This window comes from Scyliorhinus torazame, chromosome 12 (genome assembly GCF_047496885.1).
Source record: "Scyliorhinus torazame isolate Kashiwa2021f chromosome 12, sScyTor2.1, whole genome shotgun sequence".
In the NCBI taxonomy this organism is placed as follows: domain Eukaryota; kingdom Metazoa; phylum Chordata; class Chondrichthyes; order Carcharhiniformes; family Scyliorhinidae; genus Scyliorhinus; species Scyliorhinus torazame.
The window spans coordinates 197,655,747-197,674,420 of NC_092718.1; the positions used below are offsets into that span (position 1 = coordinate 197,655,747).

At 41.8% G+C, this 18,674-nt stretch overlaps 1 protein-coding gene across 5 annotated transcripts in view; it reads right to left on the reverse strand.

Annotated features, from left to right (window-relative positions):
• ankrd13b (ankyrin repeat domain 13B) overlaps positions 1 to 18,674 on the reverse strand; it is a 519,799-nt gene that overhangs the window by 144,637 nt on the left and 356,488 nt on the right. For all 5 annotated transcript variants that reach the window (XM_072469638.1, XM_072469636.1, XM_072469637.1 and 2 more), the window contains exon 2: positions 6,453 to 6,588. In XM_072469638.1, the coding sequence (XP_072325739.1) occupies positions 6,453 to 6,588 (136 nt within the window). The remainder of the gene's footprint in view (positions 1 to 6,452; positions 6,589 to 18,674) is intronic.

Sequence of the window (18,674 nt, forward strand, 5' to 3'; positions counted from 1 at the left end):
CTTAAATAGTGGTTGAAAATATTGCAAGCCTGAAGAATTCTCTCTCGGGTCCCTGAAGATAAATAGAGGTTGGAAGTTTCTGGCTTCTGAGTCAGAATTGTGGTCAAGCCTCTTCCGTGAAGAAATATAGGGCTGGATTCTTTAGTTTTCCCCAGTAGCGTGCTTCCCGGCGGTGGGAGCCAGTGGCTGGTAGCGGGATTCTCTGTTCCCACCACTGTCATTGGAATTTCCCATTGAAGACACCCCACGCCACCAGGAAATCCGCGGGCAGGGGTGCGCTGCCAACGGGATTTGAGAATCCCTCCTCCAGTGAACGGCCAAAGAATTCCAGCCGAAATTGTGCTGGTGAAACAAATTGACCTATCCACACTGCCTGTGATTACTTTCTTTTCAAGGCAGGTTTCTTTCCTTCTTCTGAACAGGATCTTTCCCTCTGAGGTGTTGGTCTGAGACTGACTTGCTCAGCTGCTCTTGTTGCTTAAAAGGTATTGGTTCCCCAGTTTCTGTCATGTGATGACAGTATTGTTACAATCCCAGCTCAGTAAATGGTAACATTTACATTTTGTTTAGAGACATGGATGAACAGAGACACAGGATTGCCGATTAACTTTTAGCAAAGAATAAAACAAGAAAAGATTAACAATAATACACTGCTCCTTCACCCAGCTATCTTTTCAGGTATACACAGATATGTATGGATAACAGAAGTTACAAAATATATCTCATACCCTAACGTTCTCAGTAAGTACTCAGTCCATGTAAACCAACATGCAAAATGTGATCTGATACACCACACTCTGAAACCAAGTGACAAATGTCACCCCACACAAATTCTGTGCATTTGTCACCAAAGCCCGCCAGATGCTTGCCACACTGCCAGCCAACTGGACTGCCAAATGAGAGTTTCCAAATTCCACTCTCGAAAAACATACTTTGGAATCTTCTCCCATATAAGGCTTTCTCTCAGTTGCCTTTAGCGAGGATCCATATCGAGGATTTTGACCTGTCCCTTCAGTATTCGTCTGCACTAGACCACCTGCATTCAAGCTTCTTGGCGACACAGAGTTACAGAGATTAGCACTACTGGCTCACAATGGCAGGGACCTAGGTTTGATTCTGGCCTTGGGTGACTGTGTGGAGTTCGCATGTTCTCCCCGTGTCTGCTTGGGTTTCTTCCAGGTACTCTGGTTTCATCCCACAGTCCAAAGATGTGCAGGTTAGGTGGATTGGCCATCATCAATGCATGGAGTTATGGGGATAGGGCTAGGGAATGGGCCTAGGTAGAGTGCTCTTTCAGAGGGTCGGTACAGACCCAATGGGCCGAATTACCTCCTTCTGCACTGTAGGGATTCTATGGATTCAGATGGTTTCTTGCCAGCCGTTGTCTCCGGGTCTGCACCTTACAGTTGTCTCTAAATGGGAGCCTCTCTCTTTGATCCTGATTTCACTCAACAGAACCGTTTCCCAGTGTTCTGTTTTTTATTCCTTAAATTTCCTATAACTCTCATTCCATGATTTCTGGATGTTTTTTGGCTTCTGGGACTTGTTTTCTACGTCCCTGTATTGTCCTGCCTGTACTGGCAGTTTCTGCAAAAGTGTCTCGCTTCTTGGATTACCTGGTTCCAACTGAACTCTAACTGTTTCTGCTTTTCAGTGTCAGCCTCTGGTTGCTAAGTAACAGCATAGTTTTTTTTCCTCTCTGTAATTGCTTTTTCATCGCAAACCCTTAATACAATATGGGCAGAGTTTAAAGTGAAACTAAAACCAATCATTATGTAGGCCGCTTGTTTAACATGAAAATAACTGAAGTTTTAACCCTTTCTTTGCAAACAGAAATAGAAACTAAGCTTAAATTTAAACTTATACTTTAATTTCTAACACCCACAAGCAAATATGAATACCTTAAATCTGCTCTATTTCCTAACACATTATCCACCCAATGGATTCTAGCTGATGTAATTGGCACACACTGGGGAAATATTTGATATTGCATTGACTCTCCAACTATGATTATTGTCACTCAGTTATTGTATTTGAAATCCCATCTTTATGGGGCCAGCAGGTCTAGAAGCCATTGTCGCTTTAAGTTTCTTCCATTGAAAAAGATAAGGGACAAACAATCAGCACCAAGGAGGGCCTTTTGCATTTTCTGTCGCTTCCCAGAGATGTGTTCAGACAAGACTGTCTCCGTCTATACAGAACCCACAAAATAAATCACCTGATTTTCTGCAGTTCATTTTGTGAGGATGCAGTGTCCATATTTTATGGGTTTTTTTCAAAGAAAAAGTCCACCTCCCATGGGTATTAAGGCCTATGACACAACCATAATAATAATAATAATCGCTTATTGTCACAAGTAGGTTACTATGAAAAGCCCCTAGTCGCCACATTCCGGCACCTGTTCGGGGAGGCCGGTACGGGAATTGAACCCGCGCTGCTGCCTTGTTCTGCATAACAAGCCAGCTGTTTAGCCCACTGTGAATGCAGATAAAATGACAAAGATTTCCCAGGGCTGCTTCAGAACATCCAATGGCCATGTACTGGTGGGTCAATTTTGGGGGTGAGATTATGGTAGTCACCATACTGCCCATTTTTAATGTTAGGTAAAATAAATAGTCAGCACAGTATGTGACAAATTTTTGGATCTGCTTGGCGCAGTTTTAGTCAAAGGCCAGACAGTGCTTATTATTCCTTGTCCCCTCAATAAGATTAGTTTGGTGTTTTAAATTGCTAAATAGCTGCACTTGATGGAAGCTGCAATAATATCTGTTTACCTGTCAGCTAAATAAATGAATGGTTTATTCACTATGTCTAGACATTTGAATATTAAGCAAAAGATTTTTGCATAGAAATTGATTATTTAATGGTGATTTGCCTCTCAGTACAAATCTGAACTGCTGTTTGGATCAGCAAAAATCTCTTGAGTTAACAAGGTGGATATATTAGGATTATTGAAAGGATCATTTTTTTCCATGAATGAATCTCATCTAATTTGACTAGGAAGAAGAATACAAAGGATAAGAATTGGATAAGAGCAGAGAGCTGTCGCAGTCCTTCCTCATTCTGAAATTCGAGGAGGAGGCCTCTCTAATGTAAAGCTTCCATTACACATCTTATAATTCAAGGGGTGCGATCTAACCAAACAAAACAAAGTCCATTCTGGCAGGGATTAGAGAGGCTTTTCGCTGGGAACGACACCGCTAGCTAACGGCACTCTGTTTGTTTTTTGGGCCTTGATGGGGAAGGACTGAGTATTGACCTCGCTTTTACGTGGGATTCATCCCTCTTAGTTACAGCTCAGCTGAACACACAGACTGCAGACACATGAACTCTGGTTAAGCCGACTTTATTTTTCCAAGCTTGGTCCACGTACGTGGGAGAGTGATCTGGATAAATGCCAAAATTACTCTGCCTGACACTGGTACAGAAACTCCAATTATACAGTTTTCTAAAAATCAATAGCCCACCCCAGTTGGACTTGATCCAATCCTTGGAGCTGTCAATTTTATCTTGACCAGTGAAATTTACTTTAAGCAACCTGCTGACTGTGATCAGCTCATGATTTAACCCCATCCTGCCACCTGTTGTTTACCAGGATACTGTATCCGTTATAAAGTTGTTTTTCTGACATTCCCATCTTACGTATCACAGCCAGTTACAGCCTACCTCATTGTTCATCTAGGGGCAGGATGCTAAAGTTGGTTCCTCTTTACACCATTGGATTGTCTGAGACAGGATATTGGGGGCACTGATAAGAACTGTTTGCTGAGCTGATTGTGTTATTGCTGACCAGACTACTACTTCTGTCTAATCCTGTTTGTCTCAAAAACATGGGCACGTTAGCTAGCTTAAACCTCATCATGCATTGTGGCCACTGCTTGTAACAAGAGTTTGAATGCTTATTACTGCTATGCCCTTTAAAATACATGTTTAATGATTGATAATGATTGCTGGATATACTTTCTATGATTATTCTCAATACTTAATAAACTAACTTATGTAGAACTATCCTAGCTATCGGGTTTTAGGGGGTCTCATCGCAGGACACCCCCCTTCAGGAAATGCCCCGTCGAGGTCGTACTTACCTGCATTTTCTGCACTGTGGGGCTCCAACAAGCGGAGTTCCTCAGTACAGGAAAAGATCGGGGCACCATTTTTAAATGGCATCCCTATCTTCGACTCCCGACATGACCCTGGACACCCTCAATGCCCTAGCTGACCTGTTGGGAGGTCCTTGAGCCCCCCGCACCTCACCTCACATGCGCAGGGCATCCGTGGGCCCGATCCCCAGTGCAGGACAATATGCCACCCGGGCACCTTGGCACTGCCAGCCTGGCATCCTGACAATGTGCCTGGCAGTGCCACCTAAGCATCCTGTCAGTGCTAGGCTGGCACTGCCAATGTACCTGGGTGGCATCAGCAGTGCCTGTGTGCCATCCGGCCCAAGTACCAGCCAGCCATGGGCCTCCGATCATAAGACCATAAGACATAGGAGCAGAATTAGGCCACTCAGCCCATCAAGTCTGCTCCGCCATTCAATCATGGCTGATATTTTTTCATCCCCATTCTCCTGCCTTCTCCCCATAACCCCTGATCCCCTTATTACTCAAGAACCGATCTATCTCTGTCTTAAAGACACTCAGTGATTTGGACTCTGCAGCCTTCTGGGAGACCTCCACAAGTGCCATTCTGCCTGGTCCCCGTTTGTGGGGGGCAGTGCTGAACAATGCCCGGCCAGGGTCTCCTCAGTGAGGTCGGTAGACCCCGGGAGCAGGTTCAATTTGGCATCGGCACTTTAGTGAGTTTTGTGGGCAGGATCCAGATTGCAACATCGGCAAATTGCGCCCAAGATCAACTGACACAGCTCAAGGGTGGTATCATCAAATACGTACAGAACCTCATCAGCCAGATTGTATTATTTCCAAAGAGTTTTCTTGAAAAATGCTAACTAACTACTTCCCTCACCTTTTCTACCTTTAACATCTGTACATTGTACTATTTGCTTATATTTTATCATCCTTCCACTTCCTCCCAAACTATAAATTGTTATTTTAGTTGTTTTGATTTTTCTATGATTTCTGTACAGACAGATAACTTTTAAAGAGAAATTGGACCTTCCAGTTATTGGCTGAAAGAAGGTCACCCAACAAAGTTTCACATTTTGAAAGTTTAACTGAGCCAAATGCAAAAAGAACACCGTTAGCCATACAAAAAAAACCCCATTAACCAAATGTTATTTTTAATTTGTTGGCAACTTAAACTTTAAATTATCAAACAGAATGTTCCCATTCCTAATTTTAATGACAGCTGAAAACTCCAATTTTGTTAGGTTATTGGTATATTTGGTAGACATTTAATTTTCCTGGAGCACCCAAATGTTTACTTCTGTTCTCATCCTTTGCCAATGTTATCTTCCACAATGAGAATTTTCCTGAGGATTCTTCCTCAAGCTCTAGCCAGGCAAAACCTCCAGCCTTGTTTTAACTTTACGCCAACTTGGTTTTCAAACTGAGCGTAAACCCCCGCCCTTGTCCCGCACGGTGAACAACAGAATCAGCATTTTCTCTGCTCAAAAGGCCGATCTGGCTAAATTCTATCTTTTCCCAGCTCTCCTCCACTCAGTTAGTTGCAGGCCAGAAAAGACCAAAAAAACTGCAACTGATGTCAGTCTGTGATCTTTTTGGGTTGACAAGGATGCCACAAACCTGACTCAAAATGGCTTCCTCCATCTCCTACTTCATGGCAGCAAGAAACATATCAGTTTTGTATCTAAATGGAAAGGCTTGCATTCAGTTATCTCTGATCAGGCCTGCCTTTCATCTTTGAAACAAAAGGGGACAGGCTCCAGCAACTTGATATTGACGACTTCTTTCTGGATCTTAAGATACTTAGGATCTTCTCACTGTGGACTTTGAAACAGCTGCCATTGTCGCCATGTGTAAATATCTAGCATCTCCCACTCAATAAAACAATCTGGGTCTTCCTTATGACCATTAACAATTAAACCACCCGGGTTTACGGTCAAGCAAACTACAGCACTTGACACAATTCCTTTAATTTTCCTGAATTTTAAAGATACAGTTACAAATTATAACACTGCGATAAACCAAACGATATGGTCCCAAAACATAATATTCCTCTGAAGAACACAATGCTAACAAATTGTGCAAACGCTGGTTCACTACTCTTCTGTTGCTGAAGAAAGTGGAACAGTTGCTTGAGATTATAGTTACTTAAACTTTGAGATTATAGTTACTTCAACTTTAAATTAATTAAGATAGAACAATGGGTTAAATATGAATCAAACTATTCTGAAAGTACAGATCATGGAAAACTCTCAGGCCCAATCATGCAGACCAGTGTGAGGCAATGGAGAGTGAAATTAAAACTTGCTAATTCAACAGTATTTTCACAGGAAATTTGACTTAACCAACGGTAAGGTATTACTGTACCTGTCCATCCATTACGATTCTCTTTACTAACATCAGCGCCATGCTTTAGTAAAACCCTTGTGCACTCCAGGTATCCAAGCGTAACAGCAAGGTGCAATGGAGTCCGACCTCTTGGGTCAAGCTGTTCAATGTCAACCTGTGAATCAAAGGAAATGTTCAGCAGTTGTTTTTTTCACCTTTTTGCTACTTGGGTTTATAAATAAGCGTGGAGAAGCAAACGCGGTCACGCCAATCACAGGCTCATTTTCAAAGGGACTCACTGTTTTGACATTTCCGTTCAAACCTGAGCTGGAGCCAATTTTAGCTGGGATTTTTCTGCACTGTGTGAGATATCTGAGCTGATATACCTTCGACTGGACTCAATCTTTTTTCTGCTCCCAATTAATCCCTTTCCTTTCCTCGAAGCGTTTGACTGGTACTGGATGTTCATCCACCACCTCACCAAGAGACTAGACAATGGGCGGTCAACTGTGAGAACCATCACTTTAGATGCTCACCTAAAGTGCAAATATGTCCAAAAGGTCAGCCAGTAGCTCGCTAGTGAAGCGTGGTTGAAGCTGCTGTTGCCATGGGGATTCTCGGGCAAGGAAAGAAGAGGAGAAACTGTGAAGGGGATAGCCAGACTGGGGAATAGGCCTGACCAGCGGGTGGTGTGGTAGAGGTGGCCAATCAGGGTGTTAGCGATGAGGATTGGGTGGAGAAGTAACGGTTAAGGAGCGGGCAGATTTCGGCGACGATTGGATGGCGAGGCAGTGGTGATGATTGGATGGGTAGATCGTGAGGTGAGCAGACATGGAGGTAACAGTGATGGGCAGGTAGGAAATAGTGCTGGTGAACACATCAAGCAGCAGTGGCAATGATTGGATAGATTTAATGTAGACCTGATTTTCCTTTACACAGCCAATGGCAACACTACCTGCCTCAGGGTGAATGAGCACCTCAATTGGGTGTTAAACAGTTGCTTTGCATTTTCAAAGGGCCTGTTTGAGGCCTGGGTCCTGCAATGACCTTTTGGTCTTCACCAATATAGTGGGAAGTGCAATTTTGGATCTTATTGAACTTACACATCAAACAGTAGGCTGTTTGACCTCCAGGAATGGGTGCTATATGACTGGATGTAAAAGGCTTGTCTTCTCAGTTACACTACTCTTGGCATCACTACTCATGCCTCTTGTGACTCTAACGAACTGTAATGTTGGTCACCTAAAATTATAAAAGCTACGACTGCATAGAACACATTGGCAGGGATTAAGCTACACCTTAAGCTCCCGCAATGGGCCTGGATTTGTAGTATATAATATCCGCTAACTGGGTAGATTTCCAATCCATTATATCGATTATGAAAGCCACAATAAAACTTTGAAATTCATGTGTGTCAGAACATAATTTAATCATTCTGCGCAGAACAGATTTGTAACTAGTTAACTCATACTTTATGATTACAGCCTTTACTCATCCATTATTGTTTCGGTAAATGGTTACATAACTAACTGGTCTTTAGTGTTTAGGAAATGAAAGTTTCCTTGAAAAAATTGGCCTGTCAGACACTGGTGTTTTATAGTGAGAAGCTAAATGTGCAACATTTATTGGCTACACTGAGGAAGGTTTAACTACAGATATCATTAAGCCATAGGCAAATTGTTGTAATGGATCAAAATTCTCAATTTCAGAACCAGAACAATCTTTGCCCTGTGGCCATGTGTTATAGGCCGGGGGTTTAGAGAATCCCAAAGTGTATCATGGAGTTCACCTGACCCACAACTTTTAATAGATTGTGGTATGGGGAGCACACGGCTCACATTACAGGTATGGTACAGCAGAAAATGGACCAGTGGTTTTTAAAACAAAACAATGTTTATTCTATGAACTCAAGTTAACCTTTTTAAAACAAACAGTGAATATCTTAGCAACCATTAATTCCAAATACACCCCCCAAGGAATACAACACTAAATAACCTGTATGCTGTCATTTTACCATCCAAAAGACTTAAGAAACCTTCAAACAGGAGCACATTAGGGTTTACATTCAAGACTGAAAATATTTATACTTCTTCTGAATTCACCAAATGATTAAGAGATAGTCGTTCATGACAGAGATCAACAGCAGTGCAGCTCACAGTCACACCCCAGCTTTTCTCAATCTGAGACCTAAAAAAGCAGAAGTGGAGCTCAGCTCCACCTACACTCTGGCATCACTCCAGTAACATGAGCAGCTCCATTTCTTAAAGGTACATTTCTTAAACACCCATTTCTTAAAGGGTACTCTCACATGACACCTCCCCCCCCCCAAAAAAAATAAACTATCAACTTCAAGATGGTTTCATTTTTCACCTTTTCACCATCCTTTAAGAAATGCACACAGTAAGTATACTTTTCGTTTAAAAAAAAACAACACACGTAAACAGGTACAATAATATAGTCCATTTCTTTCCTTCTTCCTCCAACTGAAATTCGTCTCGATTGACAGTCACTTTGAACAACAAGGTCTCTGCACGATCCATCCATTTCTCCACGCCTTGGCATTTCTCTTTAAAGTCAGCTACTTTAGTTCAATCTGATCATAGAGCCCTTGTAATTCTCCAACACAGGAGCATTGGTTATCACAGTTTTCAGGCAGTCACATGCCTGTTGAAAGTCCGCTGTCCATTGAACTTTGCGACGGTTCTTCAGCAAGTCCATCAGTGGAGCACTCACGCTACCAAACGTTTGCACAAATGGTCGATCAAATCCACTCATGCCAAGAAATCGCATTACTTCCCTTTGTCTCGAGGGTGTCGAAAACTCCTCAAGGAAAGTGATTCGGGCTTTTCCAAATTCACTTTTGGCTAGGTTTATCACCAAACCCGTCCCCTGAGTCAATGGAATAACTCCATCAGATGTTTCAAATGTTCTGTCCATGTCTGGCTGAAAATTACCAGATCGTCGATGTATACCGCACAATTGGGTAATCCGAAACAACATTGTTAGGTAATCGTTGAAATGTGGCTGGGACGTTTATCATGCCAGATGGCATAACTTTGAATTGGTATATACCATCCGGAGTCACAGAAGCTGAAATCTCCTTCGCCCTTTCGGATAAAGGTACCTGCCAGTAACCTTTAAGTAAATCCAATTTGGAAATAAAATGTGATTGTCCCACTTTCTCAATGCAATCCTCCAAACGTGGGATAGGATAAAAGTCCTTTCTTGTAACTGCATTAACCTTTCTATAGTCCACACACAACCATTGGGTACCGTCTGGTTTAGGTACCATCACTATGGATGAGCTCCATTGGCTGAAACCCACTTCAATTATGCCATTTTTAAGCATACTCTCAATCTCTTTTTTAAACTGTGCCAATTTTAAAGGGTTAAGTCTGTATGGATGTTGTTTGATTGGAACAGCATTTCCCACATCTACATCATATATAGCCATCTTAGTACTTCCCAATTTATCTCCACAAACTTGGCCATGTGATATCAATAGCTCTTTCAGGTCAGTTTGTTTTTCCTCTGGACGATAACCCAACAATTTATCCCAATTTTTAAGAAAATCCTCATTTTCCAATTTAATTTGAGGTATGTCAAATTCACAGTCATCTGGATTTGGTTCATCACTTTGAGTTAGAATCATTAAAACCTCCTTTTTCTCTCCTTCCCTTTCAAAGTACCCTTTAAGCATATTCACATGACACACTCGGTGATTCTTCCTTCTATCTGGTGTTTTTACCACATAATTCACCTCACTTAATTTCCTTTCAATCTGATAAGGTCCACAAAACCTTGCTTTTAAAGGTTCGCCTACCACTGGTAACAATACTAAAACTTTTATCTCCACTGGCAAAACTACGAACTTTGGATTTCTTGTCCGCTACCCGTTTCATCACATTTTGTGCAACTTTTAAATCTTCTCCAGCCAATTCACCTGCTCAATTTAATCGTTCCCTAAAATTTGACACGTAATCCAATAATGTGAGTTCTGATTTCTCACTCACCAATTTTTCCGTAATCAATTTAAGTGGTCCTTTTACTTCATGACAAAAAATTAGTTCAAAAGGACTACATTTGGTTGACTCATTAGGTGCATCCCTAATTGCAAACAGTACGAATGGAATTCCTTTCTCCCAATCCTCTGGATAATCTTGACAATAAGCCCTCAACATTGTCTTTAATGTCTGATGCCACCTTTCTAACGCTCCCTGTGATTCTGGTTGGTACGCAGTTGATTTAAATTGTTTTATTCCTAAGCTATCCATTACTTCTTTGAATAGCCTTGAGGTAAAATTTGATCCTTGATCTGATTGTATTTCTGTGGGTAGTCCATATCTAGTAAAGAATTTAAGTAACTCCTCCACAATCTTTTTAGCTGTAATTTTACGAACTGGAATGGCCTCTGGAAACCTAATAGACACATCCATTATAGTCAAAAGATATTGATTCCCACTTTTTGTTTTAGGAAGCGGTCCTACGCAATTAATTAGGACCCTTGTAAAAGGTTCCTCAAATGCTGGAATGGGTATTAAGTGCGCTGGTTTTATCACTGCTTGAGGTTTCCCTATCACTTGACATGTGTGACATGATTGACAAAATTTAACTACATCGTTATGTAGTCCAGGCCAATAAAAATGTTTCTGGATTTTAGCTTGAGTTGTCCTTATCCCCAAATGATCTCCCACTGGTACCTCATGTGCAACTCGCAACACCTCCTTTCTATACCCTACCGGCAATACTACTTGATGAACTTCAGCCCACTTTTCACCTGCCTGCAAATGTAAAGGTCTCCATTTTCTCATCAAGACATCACTTTTACGTTAATAACACTTTGGTATATCCGCCTCATCCTCCACCTGTTCTTGTTCTTTTTCAACCATCTGATCAAAATTCGTTTCTGATAATTGCACTTCAACTTCATCTTCACTCTTTGATTTCTCCTCTTGTCTTAACCTGTGACTTTGCGACCTTGTTACTACACAATCAGGAAAAATCCCAGGATATTCACCCTTCAACACTTCAGTTGTCTGAGTTTCCACTGGCTTAGCAACCACAGTAGTCATCACTCCCACTTGTGATCCAGCTGTATATCATTACCCAATATAAACTGTATTCCTGGACAAGATAGTTTCTCTATTACTCCTATTACCACTTCACCACTCTTCACTGGACTTTCCAACATAACCTTATATAATGGAACGCTACTCCTGAATTCCACTTATTACCACCTTTTCTGGCAACATTCTTCCCAAACTACATAACTCCTCATCTCTTACCATTAAAGATTGACTAGTTTCCATATCTCTTATATAAAATTCTTTAAAGACATCTGGCACCTTCTTATCAATCGCCTCTTCATCAGGCTGTACAATCTTTTGCACCTCCTTCACTTCACTTGGGCTTTCCTTTACCACTTTAACAAACCCCACTGTCTTATCCTGTTTTACCACATCAGCCTTCCCAGTGCTTTTCTTCAACCACCAACACTGTGACTTTACATGGCCTAGTTTATTACAGTGAAAACATTTGAAACTTTTTATTTCTTTTCCACCCTCCTGGATGCCTTTTTTAATCTGAGGTACACTCTCTTTATTATCTCCCATCAGATCATCTTTACCTTTACCGCTTGAGTATTTCTCATGTCCCCAGTTTCTATCCCTCACAGGCTTAAACTGATGTCGGAAACCAAGCTTTGATTTATGAACTAATTCATAATCATCTGCCATTTCTGCTGCTAACCTCGCAGTTTTAACCCTCTGCTCTTCCACATGAGTTCTCACTACATCAGGAATTGAATTTTTAAACTCCTCCAAAAGTATAATTTCTCTGAGAGCTTCATACATTTGGTCTATTTTCAAAGCCCTTATCCATCTATCAAAATTACTCTGAGCCTTTCAAACTCCATGTATGTTTGACCAAACTCTTTGCTTAAATTTCTAAACCTTTGTCTGTAGACTTCAGGCACTAGTTCATATGTACCCAAGATGGATTTGTTCACCTCCTCATACGTCCCAGATACCTTCTCCGGTAGTGATGCAAACACTTCACTAGCTATACCTACCAGCTTTGTTTGAATCAGTAATACCCACATGTCCTGTGGCCATTTCATTTGTTTAGCTACCTTCTCAAATGAAATAAAAAAGGCTTCTACCTCCTTCTCGTCAAACCTTGGCAATGCTTGGACATATTTAAATAGATTCCCACCAAGCCTTTGACTTTGACGCTCTTTCTCACTATCCTCATCACTATCATCCAACTGTACGTTTCCCTTTATGTCTGCCAATTTTAACTGACTGTCATGTTTCATGGCCATTTTCTGAAGTTCAAACTCTCTCTCTTTATCATTTTCCATGATCTGTATCTCCCTTTCCCTTACTTTTTGTTCTGCTAGGGCTATTCTTTCTTTTCTCTTTTCTTCTCTCTCCTTTTCTTTTTCCTCTCTCTCTCTTTCGTATTCAAGCTGCTTTAATTCTTTCACATGTTCCATTTGTTTAATTTGCAACTGAATTTTTGTCATTTCCAATGAGTCAAACTGCATCTCAGGCAACTTTAAATGCTTAGCCACCGCCATAATTACCTCACCTTTTCGCATTTTGTCAGGTAATGTTAACTGCAATGTTTTTGCCAAATCTAACAGTCTGCTTTTAGTCTCTGTCCGTAAGGTACTGCGTGTGACAGTCTCCACCCCCAAAAACTTCTGAGCCTCTGAAAGAGCCATTGTCCACAACACACTCCCTACTTAAATTAGAATACCACACCTGATAAGCAACCACAATATGCTCACCCCTCACTGTCTTTAAGTTCACTAAGCCAATCCAATAGATAGACTTTTATCCCCCTCAAGCCCCCAATTGTTATGGGCCAGGGGCTTAGAGAATCCCAAAGTGTATCATGGAGTTCACCTGACCCATAACTTTTAATAGATTGTGGTATGGGGAGCACACGGCCCACACTACAGGCGTGGTACAGCAGAAAATGGACCAGTGGTTTTTAAAACAAAACAATGTTTATTCTGTGAACTCAAGTTAACCTTTCTAAAACAAACAGTGAACATCTTAGCAACCATTAATTCAAATACACCCCCCAAAGAATACAACACTAAGTAATCTGTATGCTGTTCTTTTACCATCCAAAAGACTTAACAAATCTTCAAACAGGAGCACATTAGGGTTTACATTCAAGACTGAAAACATTTATACTTCTTCTGAATTCACCAAATTATTAAGAGATAGTCCTTCATGGCAGAGATCAACAGCAGTGCAGCTCACAGACACACCCCAGCTTTTCTCAAACTGAAACTAAAAGAGCAGAAATGGAGCTCAGCTCCACCCACACTCTGACATCACTCCAGTAACATGAGCAGCTCCATTTCTTAAAGGTACATTTCTTAAACACCCATTTCTTAAAGGGTACTCCCACATGACACATGCCCCTACAAATACTGAAGAAACTCCGTAAAGAAGGTAGGGAAGGCCAACTTTTCATTTTGTTTTGAAGTGCAATCTATCTTGCACTGAGCACTAATGTGTTTGGAATTTGCTCCATTGGTATTGAATAAACAGTCTCATCTTGGCCATTTATCAATTCATTGAAACAAAATAGGTCACCACAAAAAACCTGGCAGCTCTTTTCATTGTGATTTATAATTTGTAAGCTGCAGTTTCTTTAACAGATGCACCTTCCATGCGTGGATGGAGAAATCCGGAGGAAGAGTGTGCCAGTTTAATTACCATATCACAAGTGGCACATGTCCTTCTTGAAATCTGTAGCAGGGTCATTTAGACCCAAAGCGTTAACTCTGTTTCTCACCACAGACACTGCCCGACCTGCTGAGTTTATCCAGCGTTTTCTATTTTTATTTCACACTTTGGATAATGCCATTCTCGGACGGCAGGTTTTAGAAACGTGTTACAGTCTTAGCTTCCAAATGTTCCTCCGAAGTAATTGAAACAGAGATATCAAAAGCAATTTATTTTCTTCCAAGCTCCAAGGTGAACTGCCGCAAACCTCCGCACAGTAACTGTGACCTTTCACGGTCAGCATCATACATTGTCAACGCCAAAGGACAATGTCTAAACAATCACATCTGTCACGGGGCGGGACAGTGGCACAGTGTTTAGCATTGCTGCCTCACAGTGCCAAGGTCCCGGGCTCAATTCTGACCCTGGGTGACTGTGTGTGTGTGGAGTTTGCACGTTCTACCTATGTCTCCGTGGGTTTCGTCCAGATGTTCCGGTTTCCTTCCACTGTCCAAAGGTGTGCAGGTTAGGCGGAGTTGCAGGGATAGGGTGGGGGGGGGGTGCCTAGGTATGGTGTTCTTTCGGAGAGGAGGTGCAGATTCGATGGTCCAAATGGCCTCCGTCTGCACTGCAGGCATCACTATTACATTTTCTTGAAATCTCTGGATTTATCAATTAACATGTTTTTTTATTGGACAGGATTTTCTTCCCCCCCCCCCCCCACTCCCCCACCCATCCCCCTCCCTGACCCCCACATCCCGCAGTGTGTTTTCCAGCAGAGGAGGAGGTTCCCCATTGACCGCTGGAGGGATTTTCCAGTCTCATCATGTCTACCATGTTTTGTGTGGCTCACCCATCCCACCACCAGGGAGCCCACCATGGGGGATTGCCTTCAGCGGGACTTGAAGATCCCACCAGCGGCAAGGGCTGGAAAATCTCGAACATTGACCTTGTAAATCTCTGAAAAATTGCCGAACTTTTGAGATGGTCTGCTGAGATGGATCACCAAGACTTCCCCTGGAGAATTTATGTTGGTGTTATGAAGTAGGGAAATGCAGAATTTCAATTCTCATGACTGCTGACGTGTGGAGGTGGCACATGGAAATTGTAGGGCAAAATTATAGCCAATCTCCCAGTGGCTGAATTCAACCAGAGGCTCAGCCCCCAGCCGGCCATCTGCCTTTGCTCTTGCTGGCAGATGGTGCATGGTCTGAGGAAAGGGGACAACACTTTTGGGGGAAAGAAAGAGAGAGAGAGAGAAAGAGAGAGAGAGAGAGAAAGAAAGAGAGAGAGAGAAAGAAAGAGAGTGAGAGAAAGTGAGAGATAGAAAGAAGAGAGAGAGAGATAGAGAGAGAAAGAGAGAAAGAAAGAGAGAGAAAGAGAGAAAGAATGAACGAAAGAAAAAGAAAGAAAGAAAAAAAGAAAGAAAGAAAGAGAGAAAAAGAAAGAAAAAAATTTGCATTTATATAACTCGACTCATGTCTCAAAGTACTTAACAACCAATTAAGTACTGTTAAAGTGTAGTGCCTGTTGTAATGTAGGCAATGCAGCAGTCAATTTGCTCACAGAAAGTTTCCATGAACAGCAATGTGATAATGACCAGTTAAACTGTTTTGATTGAGGGATGATTGTTGGCCAGAACACCGGGGATAACCTCCCACCCCCCCCCCCCCACCCCCATTCTGTTCTTTGAATAGCGCTATGGGAACTTTCACGGCCACCTTAATCCAAATCAGCAAAATGTAATTTTATCCTCATCCTTCAATGACAAACGGAGGGGTGAATCGTGGCTTTGCCATAAGTCCTTGAAAGGTACATCTGAGCACAATGGACAGTGTTGATGGGAGCATGGGTAAAGGGCCCCCTGCCCAGATACCCAACTTCAAGCTTATCCTTCGACACAAAACAATAATGACCGTTTTCTTGCAGCATAAAAGGACAAATATTAACAAGTGGCAATCGTTTCAATGAATGGTGACAATGTAAAAGCTGACAGAACAGATGCGTTTCCAAAGTATACTGCCGTTCTTAGAGGCAGACCATGAGGTACCAGGACGATTCATGTTGCACCAACCACCAAGGTATTCAAGTCACTTAATCTGGACTCCAAAAGAAATTCTTAAGAAACTGACAGCATCAACAAAAGGAATGAGTGTAGCCAGCGAGTTACACACTAATATGAGCATTTTTATCCAAGGGTTCTGGCATTTTCCACCTGCCTTCAAGTGTTGATAGCTTCTCAGCAGCTTCATTTGTACCAAAGAAGGTGCTGCGCACTACAGTTCACTGGTCTTGTGGATAATATTAGCACTGGTTCTGACTCCTATTTAGCTGTACTTCGGCGAAGGGAAGGAATTGGGGTTGCTGGAGATGAATTCTCATGGCTGTTTGAACTGCCTTCCCTGCCCTATTTCTGCCAGGAGAGTGGGTTAAAACCTTCCTCATAATTCATACTCGTCTGAATCTGGATACCTGGAATTCTGGAACTGCCATCTTTGAAAGAACATTCACAAAAAACATGTTCAATTATCGCCCTCCTGTTTCTAACTACTTTGTATAATGATCGCTGACACTTATGCTGGTATTTTCCCTGCTATGTCGGTCCTGGAGCAATAGTGTGTCTCGTGATCTACATATTCTTTAAGCCTAGGATTCTACCCAAGCCAAATACTCTTGCAGTGATCATTTAAAAAGAGGCTAAGAGGCCAGTGGCAGTAATTTACAAGGCTCCAATTCAGTCGAATGATTGTTGATTCTATCACAAACGCCTGTGGGAAAGCAGACTGAGACTGAATTGGAGATTTACATTGGAGCGGGATAACACTGTGCATTGAGTATAATGAACAGCAACAGGATATTAATATAAAAAAACAAAAGTACTTGACATATTAAAGTTACACGTTTCTAACTCCGAAAGAGTGGGAGATACACTGCATGTTATAGAGTGCGCCATTGTGGGATTACTGCTCATCAGTGACTCAGTTTAATACAGTTCATTACACAGTTTAAAAATATACCTTGATTAAAATGGGAAGATGTGACTCAGTGGTAGCAGTCTCACTCCTGAATCAGAATTCAAGCCCTGTTCTAATGGCTTGAGCGAGTAATCCCGGCAGATGTTGCAATGCTGCGTTATAAAAGCATAGATACATAGAATTTACAGTGCAGAAGGAGGCCATTTGGCCCATCGAGTCTACACCGGCCCTTGGAAGGAGCACCCTACTTCAGCCCACATCTCCACCCTATCCCCGTAACCCAGTAACCCCACCTAACCTTTTGGACACTAAGGGGTAATTTAGCATGGCCAATCCACCTAACCTGCACATCTTTGGACTGTGGGAGGAAACCGGAGCACCCGGAGGAAACGCACGCAGACACAGGGAGAACGTGCAGACAGTTATGGAGGCACTGTCTCTGGAAAAAGGTGTTAAATCGTGACATGCCCTCTAAAGTGGACATGAAAGATCCCATGACACTATTTCAAAGAAGGACATCCCGGCTAATATTTTTCCCTTTTCACAAAACAAATTATCACATAGCTATTTGAAGGAGCTTGCTGTGAACAAATTGGGTGCCACATGTCCCACAGTGGAGTGGTTGGGTCCTCCAAAAGTACTAATTCATGGCAAACCACATTGAGACATCCTGGGGTCATGAAAGATTTCATTCTATTTTACAGTTTAAAAACAAAGGAGGTGAATGATAGATCCGTACATTTCCACCATTTTTTGGTCTTATGATTGTCAAAGTAGATTTGAGCATTGTGTCATCAAAAAAATGTAGTTTCTACATCCCATTAAATAAGATCTCCTCAGCACAATACACTTAACATGATGAGCCATCCTCAGCTAACAGAAAAGCTTGAAGTTTAACTCATTTTAAAATGAAAGGGGTGATCTCCAAAGATCAGTTCAGAGAACTATTGTGAAAGAAGTAACATGTAAAAAGCATTGTGACCATGGAGTAGACTTTCCTCTTGGGAGTTTGCTTTGCAAGTCGGCCATTTTGCAGCTTGCAAACTATGCACTCACCTGGCACGCGGCTTTGCTGAGAGTTGTTTGCGCAATGTTCAGGTTTCCACTGCAGTTGATGAGCCATGATCCAGTGCAGGAGGAATCCAGTGCTGATGGGAAAGCCCACCTCAGTTCTCGGCAACGGCAGCACAGCGGCTGGCATTATTTGAAGGTCTTTTAAACCTCACTCCTCACTGCTTCACTCCCCTCATCCAGCACCCCTATGTACCCAGTTTCCATCATCTACGATCCTCAAATTCCATGCAATACCAATGAAAATTATTTTTCATTCTATGGGGAGAATATAAACCTCATACCATCTAATAAAAACCTCCGTCAAACACATTGTTATTGGTACTAAGAACAAATAGAATCTGCCATGTGAAAAACCTTTCTAATACTTTTATTAGTTTGTATCAACAAACCAGAAAACATATCAAAGTCAAAATCTGTTATTACAGCCTCTTAAAATTGTCATTCGTTCTCAGGTGAATGGAACA